Source organism: Oncorhynchus kisutch, linkage group LG3 (genome assembly GCF_002021735.2).
Source record: "Oncorhynchus kisutch isolate 150728-3 linkage group LG3, Okis_V2, whole genome shotgun sequence".
Lineage (NCBI taxonomy): Eukaryota > Metazoa > Chordata > Actinopteri > Salmoniformes > Salmonidae > Oncorhynchus > Oncorhynchus kisutch.
The window spans coordinates 46,064,682-46,084,786 of record NC_034176.2 but is presented as its reverse complement, the minus strand read 5'-3'; the positions used below and the strand labels follow the sequence as shown (position 1 = coordinate 46,084,786).

The 20,105-nt window shown below is 39.8% G+C and overlaps 1 protein-coding gene and 1 long non-coding RNA gene across 2 annotated transcripts; one reads left to right on the top strand and one right to left on the bottom strand.

Moving 5' to 3' along the window:
* Window positions 1-326: 326 nt before the first annotated feature.
* On the top strand, window positions 327-2,110 carry LOC116357826 (uncharacterized). Its single transcript, XM_031807221.1, has 3 exons — window positions 327-927; window positions 1,025-1,584; window positions 1,694-2,110. Exons 1-3 carry the CDS (start codon window positions 889-891, stop codon window positions 1,743-1,745), a joined length of 651 nt encoding a protein of 216 aa, XP_031663081.1. The 5' UTR covers window positions 327-888; the 3' UTR covers window positions 1,746-2,110.
* Window positions 2,111-3,932: 1,822 nt separating this feature from the next.
* Window positions 3,933-19,300, bottom strand: LOC116357827 (uncharacterized). The gene is made up of 6 exons (XR_004205858.1): window positions 18,852-19,300; window positions 17,345-17,429; window positions 16,965-17,100; window positions 6,480-6,575; window positions 5,648-5,769; window positions 3,933-5,403 (listed from the first exon to the last, which is right to left on the bottom strand). It is a non-coding gene; the product is annotated as an uncharacterized LOC116357827 (long non-coding RNA).
* Between the last annotated feature and the right edge of the window lie 805 nt (window positions 19,301-20,105).

The window sequence follows — 20,105 nt, the reverse complement described above, 5'->3', positions numbered from 1 at the left end:
AATGTATTTATATAGCCCTTCGTACATCAGCTGATATCTCAAAGTGCTGTACAGAAACCCAGCCTAAAACCCCAAACAGCAAGCAATGCAGGTGGAGAAGCACGTAATGTGTTTTCATTGCAAGTTAAATTTTACTGTTAGCTAGCTGGCTGATGGTAGATGGCTGGCTCGCTAGCTAACATTACGTTTATGATCTGTGTGTAGTCATGTTCTCAGAATGCCATTTTTCATTGCTAGTTATAGCCAAATGTTAGCTAGCTAACTAGCTAACATTGAACCTATTTGGTTAACTTTAGCTAGCTATGACAATCAGTTTGTATTGCTAGTACCCTATGGATTAGGATTATGGTTATTTTTTTAGCTAGCATGTCTAAACAAAAGACTCCACTTCGCCAGATGATGACATTACCCATCAAGTTAGCCAGGTGTGTCTGACGATGATTACGGCTATCTATTAGTATAATAATGCCAAAATATTTGTATCTGGAATTTGTCTTTCAGCATCAGTAGAACAAGCCTGACTCTCCTCCTCCACCAGTCATACAAGGAGAATGGTCTAATGCCTCCCATCAAAAAGAGAGCTGGACCAAGCAAGCACAGGTTACTCCTGAAGCATGAGGACTTGCAGCGAGTTGTGAACATCAACAACTACGCAGAGGATAATGCAATAGGATTACCAGGACGCCACCCAGGACACAAACACTTTGGAGGAAAGCTGCTGCCATCCCATGTGACAAAAGCAGGAGTGTGGCTTCTCTACAACACATTTTAATTATTTAATTGACCTCCAACATGATTGGCACTACTTTTATTGATCTCACATTATTTCTGTATTTTCCAGAGTGTAGTCGGGCTGTGTGTTAGCATTTTAATAATCCAGTTTCCAAGATGATGCTTCTGTATGCAGTGCTGCTGCACTGCACATTTGTAAGTGAAACTTACCTGATAATGATGCATAAAAAAATTATATTACGTTACATTTTCTTTTCATGAACTTATCTTAATGTTCTTTTGTTGTTTGCAGGTGCACTATCCTTCTCACCCTATGCAGCCAGGTCCCACCTACTTTTTAACTCCTCGCAAGTGTGGCTTGTTTGGTGTCTGCTGTGAAGGAATAGCACAAGTCAACTACTTGATTGATGAAGGCATGTCATCCAGCAAAGGCAGCAGCGCAGTCATCAACTACATGTACCATTTCTTCTCCAACTACAGAGTTTGGGAAACACGTGTGGACCTGAATTGTGATAACTGCAGTGGCCAAAACAAGAAAAATGTTGTGCTCTGGTATTGTGCCTGGCGGACCATGCACAAGCTCCACCACAGTCTGGACCTTCACTTCCTGATTACAGGCCAAATCAAGTTTGCCTGGTGCTTAGGCCTCATCAAGCAGCGCTTCAGAAATACCAGAGTGAACACTTTGTCTGAGATTGCTGGTGTTGTGAAGGACAGCACAGTGACAGGGAGCAACATACAGCTGGTTGGACTGGAGGATGGTACGGTGCTGGTGGAAAGCTACGGCTGGCAACAACACCTGACTCCGTACTTCAGGCCGCTGCCAAAGTTCAAGCAATACCAGCACTTAGGGTGAATATAATTTTCATTGCATTGTACGAGGTCATTCTTCTTATATAAACTTGGGAGGTGAATTGATGTTGTGCAAGGTTGTAATGTCTTCAATTTTTTTTGTTATTCCCTTTGATGCTCTGAGCCTGGTGTTGTCGCCAAGGAGTGTTCGGACTCAGTAGGGATCAGGTATCAGCTGCTGCGCAACGTTGACATCCTTCCTCCCATTGATGGTCTGCCTGTACAAGCATCACTTGGACTGGACACAGCTAGACAAACATATATTTTTTTGAATATCAAGGAGCTTTGAGATGAGGGTATGGACATCACATGCCCTGCACCAAAGTCAAGGGCAGGACAGAAACAGGTTCTCCGAATATAGATTCCCTTGATCGTGCGTGGTTCGGACGGACCAGTCATCAGCACTTTCTGCAGTGCCTCAATTCAAATGACTCTCTCCTAACACACATGCCATACGTTGCTGCTACTACTGCTGACTTTACCCCTGATTGTATGCATATAACTACCTCATCTATCCCTGACATTTTTATTGATATTGTTCTTGTACATACTGTATATTATTTGATTTATATTGACACTATCTATTTCTGATATTGCTACTTTGCAAGTAACCATTTGGCCCTACCATTTACACTTACTGTAGAGACCATCCACTTAGCAAGTTGTGGCTGGGGGTGAAAGCATTTCTTTCATATGACCCATCAATTTAGACAAGTGTGTCTGGGTAAGCGTCATCTAATATTTATAACATATTTTTATCTGGGCACTTTGTTTACCTGGAATTTTTCTTTTTTGTATGCTACTACTTTTAGTAGCCAACAAATAAAAACATTGCAGCCCACAGGTAGAAAATATCCTGATGAAAATAAATATCCTATAAATCACATTGGCCTGTCTACAAGGAACTTGAAACAACTTGGTCCAGCCCAAAACGCATGCTAGCAACATTGCATACAATATTCTGGGCCCTCAGAGTTTCCAGCACCTGCACCTGTGAGCTCCAGACAGACAGACACAGCTGTAGACTATTTCTGCAAGGGATAAGAAGTAATCAGGTGTGCCTATTTCATGACGTTTTTTTCATCTTTCATGCTGTGGTTATCGAAAGCTAGAAAGATTTTTCAAATAGGCTATATTAGGGAACTATTGGATGTAAAAACAGACTTAATTTAGTTGCTGTTTGAGGCAAAGAAAAAAATTACTTTGGTGAGAAGCTCCACAGTGATGGTGAGTTAAATCAGAAACCAAAATGGATACATTTATGGACCTACATTTGCATGCAGGCCAGATAGCATAGGCCTACTTCTATGCGTAATCAGGTTTGTGTCCTTACTCAAGACTGACAGGAGGCTCCAAACAAAAGACAATTTATAAATTGACAACTTGTAAATGGAATGAAATAAACCAAAACTAAGGTAGCCTAGGTTGTGCGCTCAGCAAAAAACGTGTCCACTCCTACAATGACAACGGTAAGACTGTAATAATAATAATAATAATATTGAATGCATTAACAGAAATGACCATAACCAAACAAACATTGTACAAATGATTACAAATTATGAGAAGTAAATAATTGCCAGCAGCATATCACCCTGCATCCCACTGCTGGCTTGAAGCTAAGCAGGGTCGGTCCTGGTCAGTCCCTGGATCGGAGACCAGATGTTGCTGGAAGTGGTGCTGGAGGGCCAGTAGGTGGCACCCTTTCCTCTGGTCTAATATAAATATCCTAATGCCCTGGGGCAGTGATTGGGGACATTGCCCTCTGTAGGGTGCTGTCTTTTGGATTGGATGTTAAACGGTGTCCTGACTCTCTGTGGTCACTAAAGATCCCATGGCAGTTATTGTAAGAGTAGGGGTGTTAATCCTTGTGTCCTGGCTAAATTCCCATTCTGGCCTTCATACCATCATGGGCACCTAATCATCCCCAGCTTACAATTGGCTCATTCATCCCCTCTCTCCTGTAACTATTCCCCAGGTTGTTGCTGTAAATGAGGTGTTCTCAGTCAACTTACCTGGTTAAATAAAAATGGTAGGATAAATGTGACACTGGTGTGCCATCCCTGTGGCCTCCGCAATGGCTTAGTCCAGACAGATGTGTGCCATAACAATTTTTTATATAGTGTAATTGTCACAGCTTGATTAAAACAATCTCAATTGACTAAATGGGGTCAGACCTACTAGAAAAAGTGGCTTTAAACAAACAGCAATATTCTGTCGGAGACCACGCCCACCACCAAGCCCCATTTGATCCAGAAAAAAACAGAGGGGTATACTACAAAGCAAGATCAATGACTTACCAGCCACCTAACTTACCAGAATATCCTGAAATAACTGTATTTTTTAAGAAGATAAACATGAAATGGGCAGGGTCTAATTGACTCAATAACCAAAAACACATATCTAAGTTCAGCTTTTTTAATGAACCAGAAAATCAATAATTATTTCTGGTTGTTTATCAAAGTTACCTTTGTATTATACCCCTCTGGAGTGTCAAGTTATGTCTATTTGTAGAATTCAATGCATTCATAGTCATTTGGAGTTTTCCAATGAGGTTAATGCAGATGGGCAACCCGATGCTTCAGCCTATTAATTTAAAGCCGCTATGCTGCATCAGTTGGGCTACAGGTTCTAATACTTTTAAAGGGAAAATTATATTTCAGATGGTGTCAACATAATTATTTTTTAAATTAATTTTGGAGTAGAATGTCCTTTTAAAAAGTCACCAGAAGTGACCTTCTGACAGTTGTTCCACAAAAAAACATCTCACAGGGGTACATTCCCACACACACACCATCATCAGCACAAGCAGTAGTGGGTGGGTTAGTCAGTCAGCTCTCTATCAATAGATCCTCTGGCTGTTCAATACAGCACTGACCCAGGTCAAGAGGTCAGGTCATTATTACCATGAAACACTTTTTAGCGTCATGTTAGACCAATTTAATCTCATGGACACACACACAGTGCCATCAGTGTATTGACGTGGTGTTTAGTGCCCTGTGCGTCAGTGATTAGAAGACACTACAATCATTATTTCCTCCTGTGACCTTTGCACTCGGGAAGTAATTGGCCCTGCACATTACAGCAACAGCACAATCCTACAGCTCTAATGACTCACGGATCCCTAATAGGTACATAGGCTACCAATCAACATTCACAAGTAGTCTGCTCTGATGAAGAACTGCTCTGATGAAGGGTGACAAGAAAGGATGAAAAAATAACAGAAAAGAGTACTATATTTGCAACATCATTACTTCTCACCAATATAATAAAATGCCAATAATATTTTTTACATTTGTGCTCTGGGAAACTAACATAAAGAAAGTGTTTTGATGCAAATAAGGAATGACAAACTTCCAACGGAATGATATGTAATTAAACAGCTACCCCTAGTGGATAAAATAAGAATAGATCAAGTTAAGAACTTCCCAAAAGGAGCGCAATTGGTATGTACAGTATCTCCCTGTACTTATAGAGAAGTCCCTGTACTTTCATACTCTGGCCATTTCCATAATTTAGTAGACACTTATCCAGATTGACTTACAATCAGAATTACAATCAGTAGCCTACTTACAGAGAAGACAACATTTCATGTGTTGGATTCGGGGTAAACTTTGAACATTGAGATATTAAAGACATGATAAATCAGACGCATTGTATATAAAGGAGTGAGAAGTTAATGGTTCTCTGTAGTAAGACAGAGTGGCTGTGGAATGTGCTGGGTGGACAAGAGGGAGTCACGGGAGTGCGATAGGTGATACGAGAGGACATCTGTGGATTATGCGAAGGAGGGGTTGAGGTCAGGAGGTCAGGTCAGATCCCCTGAATGGAGAAATAATGGTTTATTATCCTGTTACCCTCTTCCTGTTGAATCATAGGATGTAAGTATTGGAGAGAAGGAGGGGTGTCTAACGTGGAGTTTATATACTTGTGATGTTGGGAACATGTCTTTGTCTGAATTACAGCTGTAACGACCCCTTTGGGAAGAATTAAACTTGGTTAAGCTTCTCTAGTATCCGTGAGTTATTTACTCTGAAAAATAAGAACTTAACACGTGTGCTCTTACAGAGAAGAGAACATCAAACTCAGGCCCTGCTAGTGGTCAATCCATCAGATCCTCAAAGTAGTCAGCCAACTCATCCAGAGCCTCATCTGCCAGCTTCTCATAGGTTGCCTCCACTGATCTCACTGGAGAGAAGATAAACACATAGGTTTATGGCCAGAATGAGTGTAAAAAACAGAGAGGTCAATTTGATATGAGCTGCGCTTGACCCATCTGACAAAACAAGTAAGGCTAAGCCCATCCACAAAGTGGAGATTAAACATACTGTACTGTGTATACTGCAGCCAAGTGTAATACTGCAGTTACAAATCATTAATGTTGCCATGAGGAGCTTCACAAGAGATAAAATAAGATGAGCATGTATCATCAATGGTGCTACTACACTTTGCTACCACTCCTCTCGTCTCCCACAGTACCTTATCTGAACAGCGTTTCCCTCTGCATGTATGGGTGATGTGACCACTAGGCCAGAGAAACACACATACAGTGTTGTCAATGTCATTGTGTGACATCATTAAAAAAAATCTGTATGAGCACCCTAGATCAGCTGTCAGCTGGCGGTCACCAACCCTGGTACTGGATTGTTCAGTGTGAGTTGCAGGATTTTATTCCCACCCAGTACCTTCAACTAGTCATGGTGTTGGTAATTAGTTATTTGAATCATCCGTTAGTGCAGGGTAGGAACAAAAGCCTACACACCAGGCCCTGTGGCTTTCCAGGACCTGTTGATTAACATGGCCCAAGGTTCTACACCTTGCTGCTCCCCCTCCACACAACAAAAATTTGAATATCCATATGCAATGTCTCCTGAAAGCCAATATGCTGGTGCAGCTACCTCTGATGAACATAGGGCAGTCAACGGGACAACCACAGTCTTAGATGTGTCATTTGGTACGGACTGGGTTCTGAGACAGTGAGAGTTACCCAGGTGCTGAAAATGAGAATGAAAACAATATGTTATTAAATCATGTACGCATGTGCCAGACTGAACCTGCATCTCCTGACACGCATTTGGAATTTTTTTAACTTTCCTGTAGATATATTGTGTCAAATTTCACATTTCCAAAGGCATACGGACTAACCATTTTGTTTTCGGACATCTATTTGGCAGCTACGAGTGGCAAGTAACGTTGTTAGTTAGTTAATAAGGATTAGCCCCTTTAAAAAAAAATGCCTAAAATGACATACCCAAATCTAACTACCTGAAGCAAGGATATGCATATTCTTGGTACCATTTGAAAGGAAACACTTTGAAGTTTATGGAAATGTGAAAGGAATGTAGGAGAATATAACACAATAAATCTGGTAAAAGTTAATACAAAGAGAAACCCAACCGTTCTTTTGTATTGTTTTTGTACCATCATCTTTGAAATGCAAGAGAAAGGCCATTATGTATTATTCCAGCCCAGGTGCAATTTAGATTTTGACCACTAGATGGCATCAGTGTATGTGCAACGTTTTAGACTGATCCAATGAACCACTGCATTCCTGTTCATAATTTTGTGTCAAGACTCTCCAAATGTGCTTAATTTTCTTATTTATAACTTTTCATGCTCAAAATTGTGCACTCTACTAGAACAATAGCATGGTATTATTTACTGTAATGGATACTGTAAATTGGATAGTGTAGTTAGATTAACAAGAATTTAAGCTTTCAGTCAATATCAGATATCTCTATATCCCGGGAAATGTTCTTGTTATTTACAACCTCATGCTAATCGCATTAGCCTAAGTTAGCTCAACCGTCTCGTGGAAGGGACACCGATCACAAAGAATATTTAGCTACCTTAAGTTACACAACAATGATGTTCTCAGAACTAACGTGGAGAGCCTGACATTAACGTTACCTGATGAGAAAGATATCTGGTTCCAGGCACACGTCATCCCCTGCTGTATTCTAAAACTCTGGTCACATATGAATACGGACGAACCAATACATAGGTTTTTACTTGACAACCTTAGCATGTTTGCCTTTCATTGTGGCCGCAGGTAACGTTAGTTTGTTAAACATATGTATTTGCTGCTGAGTTTCTTCTTCGGTGGGGTTTAACGGAGATTGGCATCCAAAATGTTGCATTACCACCCCCAACTGGACTATAGTATAAATCTCTTCTTCAAGTTTTATTGGTGGATCGCAACCAACTGACAGGTGCATGCCACCTACTTTACTGGAGTGCGAGGCCGGTCACGACCTATGTATACCACCATATTCTCTTAATTAACTGACCATGAAATTCTAATAAAATAATTCCCTACAAACCTCACTACTCCCATCACCCCTACCCAAAATACCACCCACTCCCCATTCCCATCCAACCCTGTCAAACAACCTCACCCTTTCTACATCATACATTTCACAAAATAATAATACATGTTTAACCATCTCCTCTACCATACATCCATTACACATTCCAGTACCATGTTTCCCTATCAATTACAAAGATTAATACAATCCCGTACACGCTAATCTCATCCTACACAACATATCCTCAATCATTTCTTTTCCCATTATATGACAATATCTCCTGTAAAGATTTCCTTGTACTATAAAAATGTATGCCCTTACTACTTTCATCCCATTGTCTCTGACAGCAATCTAACCCATTTTTCCACAATATTGTATTTCAGGGTTCGTTTTGCAATTATATCTACTATATCATTTCCATAAACACCTATACGAGCCGGAATCCAACAGAATTGGACAGCATCATTATTTCTAACCATTAATCCTCACATTCTGACTTTCCAGATCTTAAACTACACAGAACTGATGCAGAGTCCGAACATATTACTACTCTTCTTCGTTGCACCTCCTCTATCAATTGCAATCCAACAACTATCGCGTCACTGAAAGGGGGAGGTCTGTTCGAGACTTTGGGGTTAATCACACGTTCGTGGTTGATTGTTAGGCATGGATTTTTGTTTATGATGGTAACAGAGGTCTATTGGTATATTAGGCTGATCCTCTGATGGGGCAATGTTTTAGTTCAAGTGTCCGTGGTAAATTCGATGACTCATAGTCTTAAGGTTAAATTTACATCCTGGAACTGTAGGGGATTAAATAAAATCGGCAAAATAAAACAGGTAGTAAGTAGATTAAAACAACTTCAGGCGAAGATCATATTTTTGCAAGAATCAAATCTACTATCTGGCGACATTCCTAAGATATGCAAGAGGTGGCCTTGGCAGGTCATTGCAGCCTCATTTAGTTCCCATGCAAGGAAAGTTATTATTCTTATCCAGTCCATTCCATATCAGATATTGCGAACAATTTGTGATCCCGCCAGCAGATATATTACTATACGGGATAACTTGCTGTCCGAGCAGTTAAATTTAATTAATGTGTATGGTCCCAACGAAGATGACTAACTTGTTTAACGATTTGTTTTTAAACCTTTCCACACTTCCAGGTAATTATATTGTTGCAGGAGACTTTAATTGCACTTTAGATCCTGTTAAAGATCACACCTCGGGTTCGAACTACTCCCACACCCAATCTAGGAAAACCATACAGCATTTTATGAAGGATTTAAACTTAATAGAGATTTGCAGAGAAATGAAACCAGATGATGTGGAATACTCCTGTTACTCTAGCACTCACCAGACCTATTCTCGAATCGACTATTTAAAAAAAAATATCTCAGCAGCATTACGCTCTAAAATTGAAGATTGCTTTTATGACAGTATTGTCATCTCTGACCATGCTCCAGCATCTCTTATATATTCCGATAATAATTTAGCAGGTGACCCACCTAAATGGCGCTTCCAACCTAAATGGCTGCAAGATACAAGTTTTACAGAATACATTGGACAGCAAATTGACCTATAATTTTCAATTAATACAACACAGACTTCAGCTTGTACTAGATGGGAAGCATTTAAAGCTTTCATAAGGGGTCAAATTATACATTTCACCAGCTCCAAGTAAAAAAATACTTGAACCCAAAATTAAAACTCTGGAGAGAGAAATGTTCCTCATTAATTCCACAGGTGCACACAAGGAGTTGCTCTTGCTCAGGGCTCAATATAACAGAATTTCTGCGGGTAGAGCTGCAGCAAGCTTATTGAGACTAAACCAATCATATTATGACCAGGGTGAAAAAGCTGGAAAGCTGTTGGCCTGGCGAATGAAACTACAGCAAGCAGAGAGAGCAATCAATTAAATTAAGGATGCAGGGGGAGCTGTGACGGTAGACCCTCGGGAGATAAACAATACATTTAAATCCTTTTATGTAAAATCATATGCATCAGAGTATCCTCCTGAAACTGATACCCAGGCTAGCTTTTTAGATATATTGGGAATCTCCAATCTTTCAGATACATCTCAGGATATTCTTCATGCTGAGCTGACTGTGGAGGAAATGTCCAATGATATTGATAGTATGAGGGCGGGGAGGTCATCTGGCCCAGATGGGCTGCCCACTGACATTTCCAAGAGATTTTTTAAAAACTTATTAGGGCTAGGCATCCCGCCAGTGGGACACCCGTTGACAACTTCCGGTGAAATTGAAGGGCGCGCAATTCAAATAAATAATCGTAAAAATTATGGATATTAAATATCTATGTACATACAAGTGTCTTATATCGGGTTAAAAACTTAAATTCTTGTTAATCTAACTGCATTGTCCGATTTACAATAGGCTTTACAGCGAATGCATGCCATGCGATTGTTAGAGGACGGCGACCCACATCAAAATATTTTTCAACCAGCACAGGCAACATAAAATCATAGCCATTAAATATTCAATTACTTTTTGAAAATCTTCCTCTGATTTGCAATCCAAATGGTCCCAGCTACAACATGCATGGTCGTTTTGTTAGATAAAATCGTTCTTTATATCTCAAAAGTTGGCGCCATCGATGTGAGTGATCCACTCGTTCAACATGCAGAGAAAGGAATCCAAAAAGCTACCAGTAAATTTTAATAAAACAAGTCAAAATACAGTACAATTCTATTTAATCCTCAGGTACCCTAAAATGTAATTAAACTATAATATTTCATACGGAAAGAAGTATGTTCAATAGTAAAGTAAAATTATCAGGTGCGTGTCCTCTTCGTCACGCGTGCACAGACTGATTTCCAACTCTGACACCCAGTACCAAAACTCTAAATTCTTCCTTATTTGGGAAGAAACAAGCCTGAAACCTTGAACAATGACCGTTGACATCTAGTGGAAGCCATAGGAATTGCAATCTGGGAGCTAGAATTGCATTTGCCCCAAAGCTTTCCATTGTAAGAGCATGGGCTCGTTTTTCTTTGGATTTCCTCCTACCATATTAATTAATGTTATAGTCTCATACATTGTTAACATTTCTACAAACTTCAAAGTGTTTTCTATCCAATGGTACCAATTATATGCTTATCCTGGCTTCTGGGCCGGAGTAACAGGCAGTTTATTTTGGGCACGTCAGTCAGACAGGAAGTGGAGAAAAATAGACCCTAGCCTGAAGAAGAACAAACTGTGCACTCCCTTCCTGGAGATGTATTTGGAATCTTACGAAAATAGTCTCCTGCCCCCTTCTTTGAGAGGAGCTCCAATCACTCTGCTCCTAAAACCTGGAAAGCTGCATACCAAATGTGATTCCTATCATGCAATTTAACTTTTGAATTCTGACACTAAGGTTCTTTGTAAAGCACTTGCGAGGAGGTTGGGCATTGAGGTTCTGTCCCGGATGTGGTGGGTAGAGACCAAAATGGTTTTATTCAAGGTTGTCAAGGATTTCATAATGTTAGGAGAGTGCTAAATGTTTTACATGCAAGAATTCGGTCGTCAGACTCTGCGATCCTGTCGTTGGACACAGAGAAGGCCTTCGACAGGGTTGAGTGGCTCTACCTCTTTAAAGTGTTAACTCGTTTTGGTTGTGGTGAGAGCTTTTGTAAATGGATAAAGAAACTATATACAAATCTCACTGCAGAGATCCGTACTGCTAATATGGTATCTAAACCTTTTAACATCTGCAGGGGTTTTAAGCAGGGCTGCCCTCTTTCTCCTCTCCTGTTTATTCTAGTCATTGAGCCTCTAGCCATAGCTGTTAGGTCCCACCCCAATATTTCAGGTATCAGAATAGATCACATGGAACATCGAATTGCCCATTACGCCGCCGCCATCCGTCTTTTACAAGGCTTAAAAATATGTTCACTATATTTATCTGGAATAACAGATGTCCCAGAGTTCGCTTGTCCTTATTGTACGTACCGTATGACAGAGGGGGGCTCCATATGCACGCATCCACTCACGTACACTACTGACTTCACATACCATTGTTACTTGTATATAGGTTACTTTATTTAATAAATATATTTCTGTTATTTCTTTATCTCCGCGTTGTCTCCCTTTTTGTTACGGTCTACGAGTCGGTTTGAAACACCATGATATTCATTCTTAATAGGCTCGGTAATGTTATGGAAAAATTGTTTATTGTATAGATATGGCAACTCCTCTCTTGCTGTGAAAAAAACAATTATTGGGCTAGTTTTCAGGCCTTTAGGGCGGCTATTGAGTGGTCATTGGCCTATAAGTTTTTGCTTGACCTGGCAAACATGGCCACTGCTGAAAACAACACTTCTCCATATTACCAGCTTTTTCATGAAGATGAAGTTCATGAAAATGCCATTAACTAACCAGCTGTCTTGAAACTGGGGGAAAGCTAGCTAATGTTAGTTTACTCCCACCATCAGAGTTCACTTTAGTGGACTGTGGCTTGTTTTCTAGAAAATAACAACTAGCTATATTTTAAAGGCTAGCTAGTTACTGACTATTGAACACTTTTTGTCAAACTATTTTCTTCACCTGCCTGTTTATTGATCTATTGGTGACTTAAAGTTGTCAAGGAAAATGCCCCTCCTAATTCCACTGTGTTTTCATATAATTTGGCTGATTAGGCTTGTGCACAATTACCTTAGTGTTTCATTAACGAGTTAGCTAAGTTATTGAATAAGCCAATTATTTTTCATGTTTTGTTGTTGCATTTCAGGTGGAGTGGCATTTCTGACAGCCAGCATGCTGACACGTCAGGGCCCATATTCACATAGAATCTCAGAGTAGTAGTACAGATTTTTGGATCAGTTTTGCATTCACACGGAATACAATTACGTTGACAAGGGGGAGGTTATCCTAGATCACTATCCCTATTCTGAGACACTTTGTGAATGTGGGCCCTGTACGAAAGCTGTTTCCCAATACCTTGCATTCGTTTCACCATGCATCCCTGTTCCTGGAGTACGGCAGGTCTTTGTTCCAATTAGGCACCACACCAGGGGTGCATTCGTTTGTCTTGAACATTTTCTTTGTTGCGGAACGGTTTGTACAAAACGTTCTTGAACAGACTTTGAGATACCTTTGCTCTGTTTGGTGGGTGTGTGGGGTGTGGCTTGAAGCAATTACGTTTTATATATCGAGTGCAGCCCTGACTGAGCTAATTGATCAGTTCAGTGATTGCCTAAATTCAACACAGCTGGGCCTCATTTATATATAAGATATACCCCAAAATGTGGGTGCAGCAGTTCACACAGAAGTTGGTATTTATAAACATTTTATTTGACGTAAGAATATGCTCACCTCCCCGCAAATGTCAGACTATGCATACGCACATCTGTTCGTGATTTAAATGTTATATTGCAAGCTGGCAAGTAAGTATTTTGTGCAAATATGATGAAAAGCTTATTCACAAAAAACAGGAAAACCTATTAACAAGAATGCAGCCACTTGCCATTAGTGAGAAGAACAAAAATCTGTTTTATTTTTAGAATCTAAAATAATTAGACAGCAATCTTTTTCCTATTTATTTTATTTTCATAACCATTGCAGAATACATTCCTCAACTTTTCTGGCCATGATGGATTCATATTTCCTAAGGAGCCATGCAACAAATGATCATGCGCATCTCTCATTATTTGGACTACTGTATAGCCTAGTAAATAGATGGGCTATGTATTTCAGGTTTTGCAATATCATAGGTAGTGCGGATTAAAATAATGGTATACAGTTGAATTTAACAGGTGAACAATTTATATTTTGCATTGAAGTTGGCCTTAGTAAGCTACTGTAAATACTCTAATTTCATTTGTTTTGTAGCCCGTCTTAAACAACGTTTGAGAATTTGTAGGCATATTTAGGTTGGAGGGAAAAGTTGATGCAAAGCATTGTTGAATTCAATCATTCTGCTAACTGGTCCACAACAATTTCCCATTGTTTTCACTTTCAGAAATTGACACAGTCCTTTTCCAGATACAGCATAAATTACTGCTAAAGATTAAAACATCCTGCCAACACAGTGAATATACCAGGAGATGGTGGCCTGGATGGTGACACACTTTCTTCAAGCTTTAATACTGTGGCCTTCAAATGGTACCAGAAGCAAGGGCCTTACCTGGGAGTACAGCAACAGTCTCTGTCTCGCAACCATTATGTCAACACCTCACGGCTCAATGCCTCTCCCCTATTTGACCTTGATAGTTTGTGTGTATGTATTGATATGTAGGCTACATGTGCCTTTAAATTGATGTAGTTCTGTCCTTGAGCTGTTCTTGTCTATTAATGTTCTGTATTATGTCATGTTTCATGTTTTGTGTGGACCCCAGGAAGAGTAGCTCATGCTTTCGCAACATCCTAATAAAATACAAATACTTAAAAATATATATTAAACCACTCAAATTCATACAAACTGTTAGACACAATTACTGACTTATATTAATTTTGTCTTCTTGTCCCATTCTTAAATCTTGTATACAAAACATTAAGAACACCTCCAAAGTGCACAGCGGTCTAAGGCACTGCATCTCAGTGCTAGAGGCGTCACTACAGACCCTGGTTAGAGTCCAGGCTGTATCACAACCGGCCGTGATTGGGAGTCCCATAGGGCAGCGCACAATTGGCCCCAGCGTCACCCGGCTTAGGGTTTGACCGGGGTAGGCCATCATTGTAAATAAGAATTTGTTCTTAACTGACTTATTTTCATGACATAGACTAACCAGGTGAATCCAGGTGAAAGCTATGATCCCGTATTGATGTTTCTTGTTAAATCCACTTCAATCAGTGTAGATGAAGAGGTGGAGACTGCTTAAAGAAGGATTTTTAAGCCGTGAGAAAATTGAGACATGGTTTGTGTATTGGTGCCATTAAGAGGATGAATGGGCAAGACAAAAGATTTAAGTGCCTTTGAATGGGGTATGGTAGTATGTGTCAGGCGCACCGGTTGGAAGAACTGCAACGCTGCTGGGTTTTTCACACTCAGCATTGAAGTACACATGGGCCAGCGTCCCTGTGGAATGCTTTCGACTCCTTGTAGAGTCCATGACCAAATTCATTGTATCTCTTCTGAGGGCAAAAAAAGGGGGGGGGGGGTGCAACTCAATATTAGGAAGGTGTTCCTAATGTTTGGTACACTCAGTGTATATTTTAGTTGACACACCAGTATGATGCGTGATGTATGTGATTAAAAATGTATTCACCCTGGACATGAAATGTGCATTTACTAAGTGTCTAAGTGTTGTCTTGATGTTTAAGTTACCGCAGAAGTTAGTAAAATGGTACCTGCATTTAGGATTCATGTATCAGTTTGTCTACATCGAATTAATGTCTGTAAATGACAACAATAGAGCTGATTAAAAGTATTGGCTATGACAAATGACATGGTATCTATATACATTTATAGCTAGCTAAACTTATTTATATTATGGCTCCACGTCTCATCTCACTAACAATCACTAACATAGGCGAACAGCAAATTCCACTATTGTGGCTAAAAATCATTTTTTTGTCTAGCTTAGTTCCTTCAGAAAGGATTCACACCCCCTTGACTTTTTCCACATTTTGTTGTATTGCAATGTGAGATTACAATTGATTTAATTGTCATTTTTTTGTTGTCAATGATGTACACAAAATACTCTAATGTCATCTGTAAAATATTAATGAACATTAAAACACTAATATATCTTGATTAGATAAGTAATTCAACCCCCTGAGTCAATGCATGTTAGAATCATCATTGACAGTGATTACAGCTGTGAGTCTTTTTGAAAATGTTTCTAAGAGCTTTCCACACCTGGATTGTGCAACATTTGCAATGGTTGCTGATCAACGCTAGACAACCATTTTCAGGTCTTTCCATAGATTTTCCTAACTCTCTGGAGTTAGGAAGGACGCCTGTATCTTTGCAGTGATTGGGTGTGTTGATACACCTTCCAAAGTGTAATCTATAACTTCACCATGCTCAAATGGATATTCAATGTCTGCTTTTTTTTTTTTACCCATCTACCAGTAAGTGCCCTTCTTTGCGAGGCATCAGGAAATCCTCCCTGGTCATTGTGGTTGAATCTGTGTTTGAAGTTCACTGCTCGACCGTACAGATATTTGTACGTGTGGAGTACAGAGATTAAGTAGTCATTAAAAAAACACTATTATTAGTCCATGCAACTTATTATGTGACTTGTTTAGCACATTTTTACTCCTGAACTAATGTAGGCTCGTCGTAACAAAGGGGTTGAATACTTATGGACTCAAAACATTTCAGCTTTTCATTTTTTATTAATTTGTAAACATTTTGAAAAACATAATTCCACTTTGACATTATGGGGGTAGGCTAGTGACCAAAAATCAAAGTGTAATTTTAAATTCAGTCTGTAACAGGCTGTGGAAAAAGTCAAAGGGTGTGAATACTTCCTGAAGGCACTGGAACTAGGGGACTTATTCCACCATGACAGCATCTAGCCCTTGATAATGACTCTCAGTTCCATTACATTGCACATAAGAGTCATTGGACGAAGACGTCTTCTGTATGGTGGAGTTTTGTTAGATCCCCGACGCTCGGTCTGAACATTAACATGCATCGTTTGCGGTATGGTTTTGGAAGCATCAAGACCGTATCTTTCATATCAGTTAGAAATAATAATAATTAAAAAAAAGGTTAAATTGATACACACCTTGATAGGGCAACTAGCTCACAGTCTCACATCAGACTTAGAGATTCATTAATGTTTCTCAAACGTCAAATTTTGATGTTGTTGCAAACTTCAAGTGTTTAAGGTTAAGTTTAGGCATTAACTCCGAATGGTTAATAAGGTAAGAGTTAAGTTTAGGGAGAGACTTAATTTAAAAAAATCAAAGACGACTTTCCATCACTGGATTCTAAATTACTTTTGGAATCAGTGGCAGATGCTTAAGGTTTGGGATAGGCTTAATTTCTTTCTTCTCAAAAACAACTTTCTATCGCTGGATTTGAATTTACAACCTTTGGAATCAGAGGCAGTCGCTTACGCCATCCCTGTTCAGAACGCTCGAGCAAAACTGAAACCTTCTTGAATGTAACAACGCTCATTTACCCCTAGTGGCCGGTTTTTACGTCATCTCCTGACGTCAGAAGTGGATGGACGTTGAATATTGACTTGCATCTCACAGGTGACCAGGCTGGTTAGGGTTTGTGTTCCCACACGGCCATATCTCCATGTTACATCACTTCTTTACGGAAACAGAAGGGAGAAGAGAGGTAACCACCTGTGCTAGCTATGGCTGCACTACCAAGCAGTAACTGCTAATTTGGTTGAAAATGACCAAATGAATTGCTTGGTATGGCAGTGGGGCTCTCACAGTGTTAAAAATACATTACATGCAATAAACTACACTTTGTTACACTTTTGAGGCATTAGTACAATACAATGTTATTGTCCATAATTCACATCAAACTGTAAAATGTAATGCCTACTTCACTGTAATATGCAGTAGTAGTTTAGCCACCATGGCTATGACTGTCAGAGTCAGGAGAGCAGCTAGGGCGTAGATGGTCCACACTGTCAACACAGAAACACAATTGAAATCAGACAGTTTAGAAGAAAACATTAAGAAGCACCCTATGCATTTGAGTAGACTCTCAGACAGGCATGGAGAAACCTGATCGGATAGAGATAGAAGGGATCTATAAACTAAAAACAGTCTGGCATATCTACACCATATTTCACCACACTGAGTGTACAAAACTTAGGAACACCTTCCTAATATTCAGTTGCTCCCCCTTTTGGCCTCAGAACAGCCTCAATTCGTTGGGGTATGGATTCTACAAGGTGTCGAAAGCATTCCACATGGATGCTGGCCCATGTTGACTCTAATTCCCACAGTTGTGTCAAGTTGGCTGGATGTCCTTTGGGTGGTGGACCATTCTTGATACACACGGGAAACTGTTGAGCGTGAAAAACCTAGCGGCATTGCAGTTCTTGACTACATTGCAGTTCTTGATCTACTGCCATACCCCGTTCAGGCACTTAAATCTTTCCCATTCACCCTCTGAATGGCACACATACACAATCCATGTCTCAATTGTCTTAAAAATCCTTCTTTAACCTGTTTCCTCCCCTTCATCTGCAATGATTGAAGTGGATTTAACAAGTGGCATCAATAAGGAATCATAGCTTTCACCTGGTCAGTCCATAACTAGATTTCCATCCAATTGGCGACAAATTTTCATGCAAATATTCTAAAATCATAATGAAGAAAATATGCATTTTCCCACCAGTGGTGTTTCCACCAAACTGACTTGCGGTAGATGAAAATCCATGTGTGATGACATAGTGCACACAAAATGTACTTTTTTAACGTGTTTCCATTGAATTATGAACTCCACCGATAGTTTTGTCACAAAAACTGCTGTGTTAAACAGTAAATGTGCCTAGTCTAGTCTTGGTACATGCGTTTTAGCCAACAGCTCGCAGATACAGTGTGGGCTCTGCGGGCAGGTTAGTCTACGTGATGAGATTATTATGGATAACAGCAAGAATATTTTCATCTGTCAAACATCAGTCAAGCATCGATCATCATGTCACCAGAATAAGACCCTCAACATTTATTGGAAAGGATCATCAAGCTCATACCGTGCACTTTCACCACCCTGTGACATCCATCATCATTTATTTAATATTTAGCCTAATAACCTAAACTGCATGGTTTCCCAAGTCATACTGGGAGGACCACACAGCAAGTCATCACGTGACTCCAAGTTTACTTCGATAAGATGGTTATTATATCAACATTTGGCACTTGTAAAATTGTACCGAAACTTCCATCACGGCTGTCGTGATTATTTAAATATACCGTATGACTTTACTCACATAAGAACTGTGGATGTCCCTGCCACATTCTGAAATAGCATGTTTGTCCCCCCCAGTTTTATAATTGAAATGTGATACAAAACAAGGCAGCGGTGTGCTTTAGGACCTTACTTTTTAACTGCATTGTTGGCAAAGGGCTCGTTAGTAAGTATTTCACGGCAAAGTCTACACCTGTTGTATTGGGCACATGTGACAAATTGTAACGCTCCCGGTTTCGTGGGTGTGGAGTCAGACGCAGGAAACAGAGAGTGCAAATGCTAACGCAACACTGGGTGCTTAAAACCAAAATGCCCCAAACACGGGGGACGAAAATAGTACAGCAGAATACACGACCAGGAACAACCACGTTCCTCTACTACATAACCGAAGGTCACAATAATTAATCCCGCACAAAGAAACAGGCTGTCTAATAAAGCCCAACTAATGATTCACGAACAGGTGCTAACAATAAACATATACAAGGAGGGGGAGGAAAGACAATCAGTGGCAGCTAATAGGCCGGTGACGATGACCGCCGAGCGCAACCCGACCGGGAAGGGAAGCCACCCTCCGTCGGACTCGTGACACAGTTGATTTCAACCAGAAAAAATCGATGTGATGACGTTGAAACGAAATCAACATTTTCAAAGACATCAACGTAAGGGCATTTCATAATTTTTTATTCTAAATCCAATGACATGGTGACTTTTGTTGATTTCACGTTGAATTCACATTAGTTCACAACTGTAAATCAAAACTAGGCGTTTAACTGAAAGTGTATGACCGGTGGGGGATTTGTCAAGACAGAATTCATCCCTTACAGGTGGTAAGACATCCTAACATTTACAGACTATAAATTAAGTGAGCAAATGTTTGGTCACGGAAAGTTTTTAAAAAAAGTTTTAAAAGTTTGTTTTCCAATACAGTGAACAAGGTAGCCTAGTGGTAAGAGCTTTTGACTAGTAACCGAAAGGTTGCAAGTTCGAATCCCCGAGCTGACAATGTACAAATCTGTCGTTCTGCCCCTGAACAGGCAGTTAACCCACTGTTCCTAGGCCGTCATTGAAAATAAGAATTTGTTCTTAACTGACTTGCCTAGTAAAATAAAGGTAAAATTAAAAATAAAAAAAAATACACATAGTATGGTCATCACCTCCACGTATGTATCTGCTGTAACAATTCTAAGCTTACACTGTCTGTATTTTATCATTTGGTAATGGTGTGAATGTTCAAAGTAAAATAAACTAGTCCATTCAGAATTAAATAGCACTCCTATGGAGAAATTACATTCAACTGACAATACAGGAATGGACCCCAACTCTGGCCAAGAGAACCTGTGGTGTCTTTCTGTGGTTTGTACACAAGGGGGCGAACTAACACTGAGAC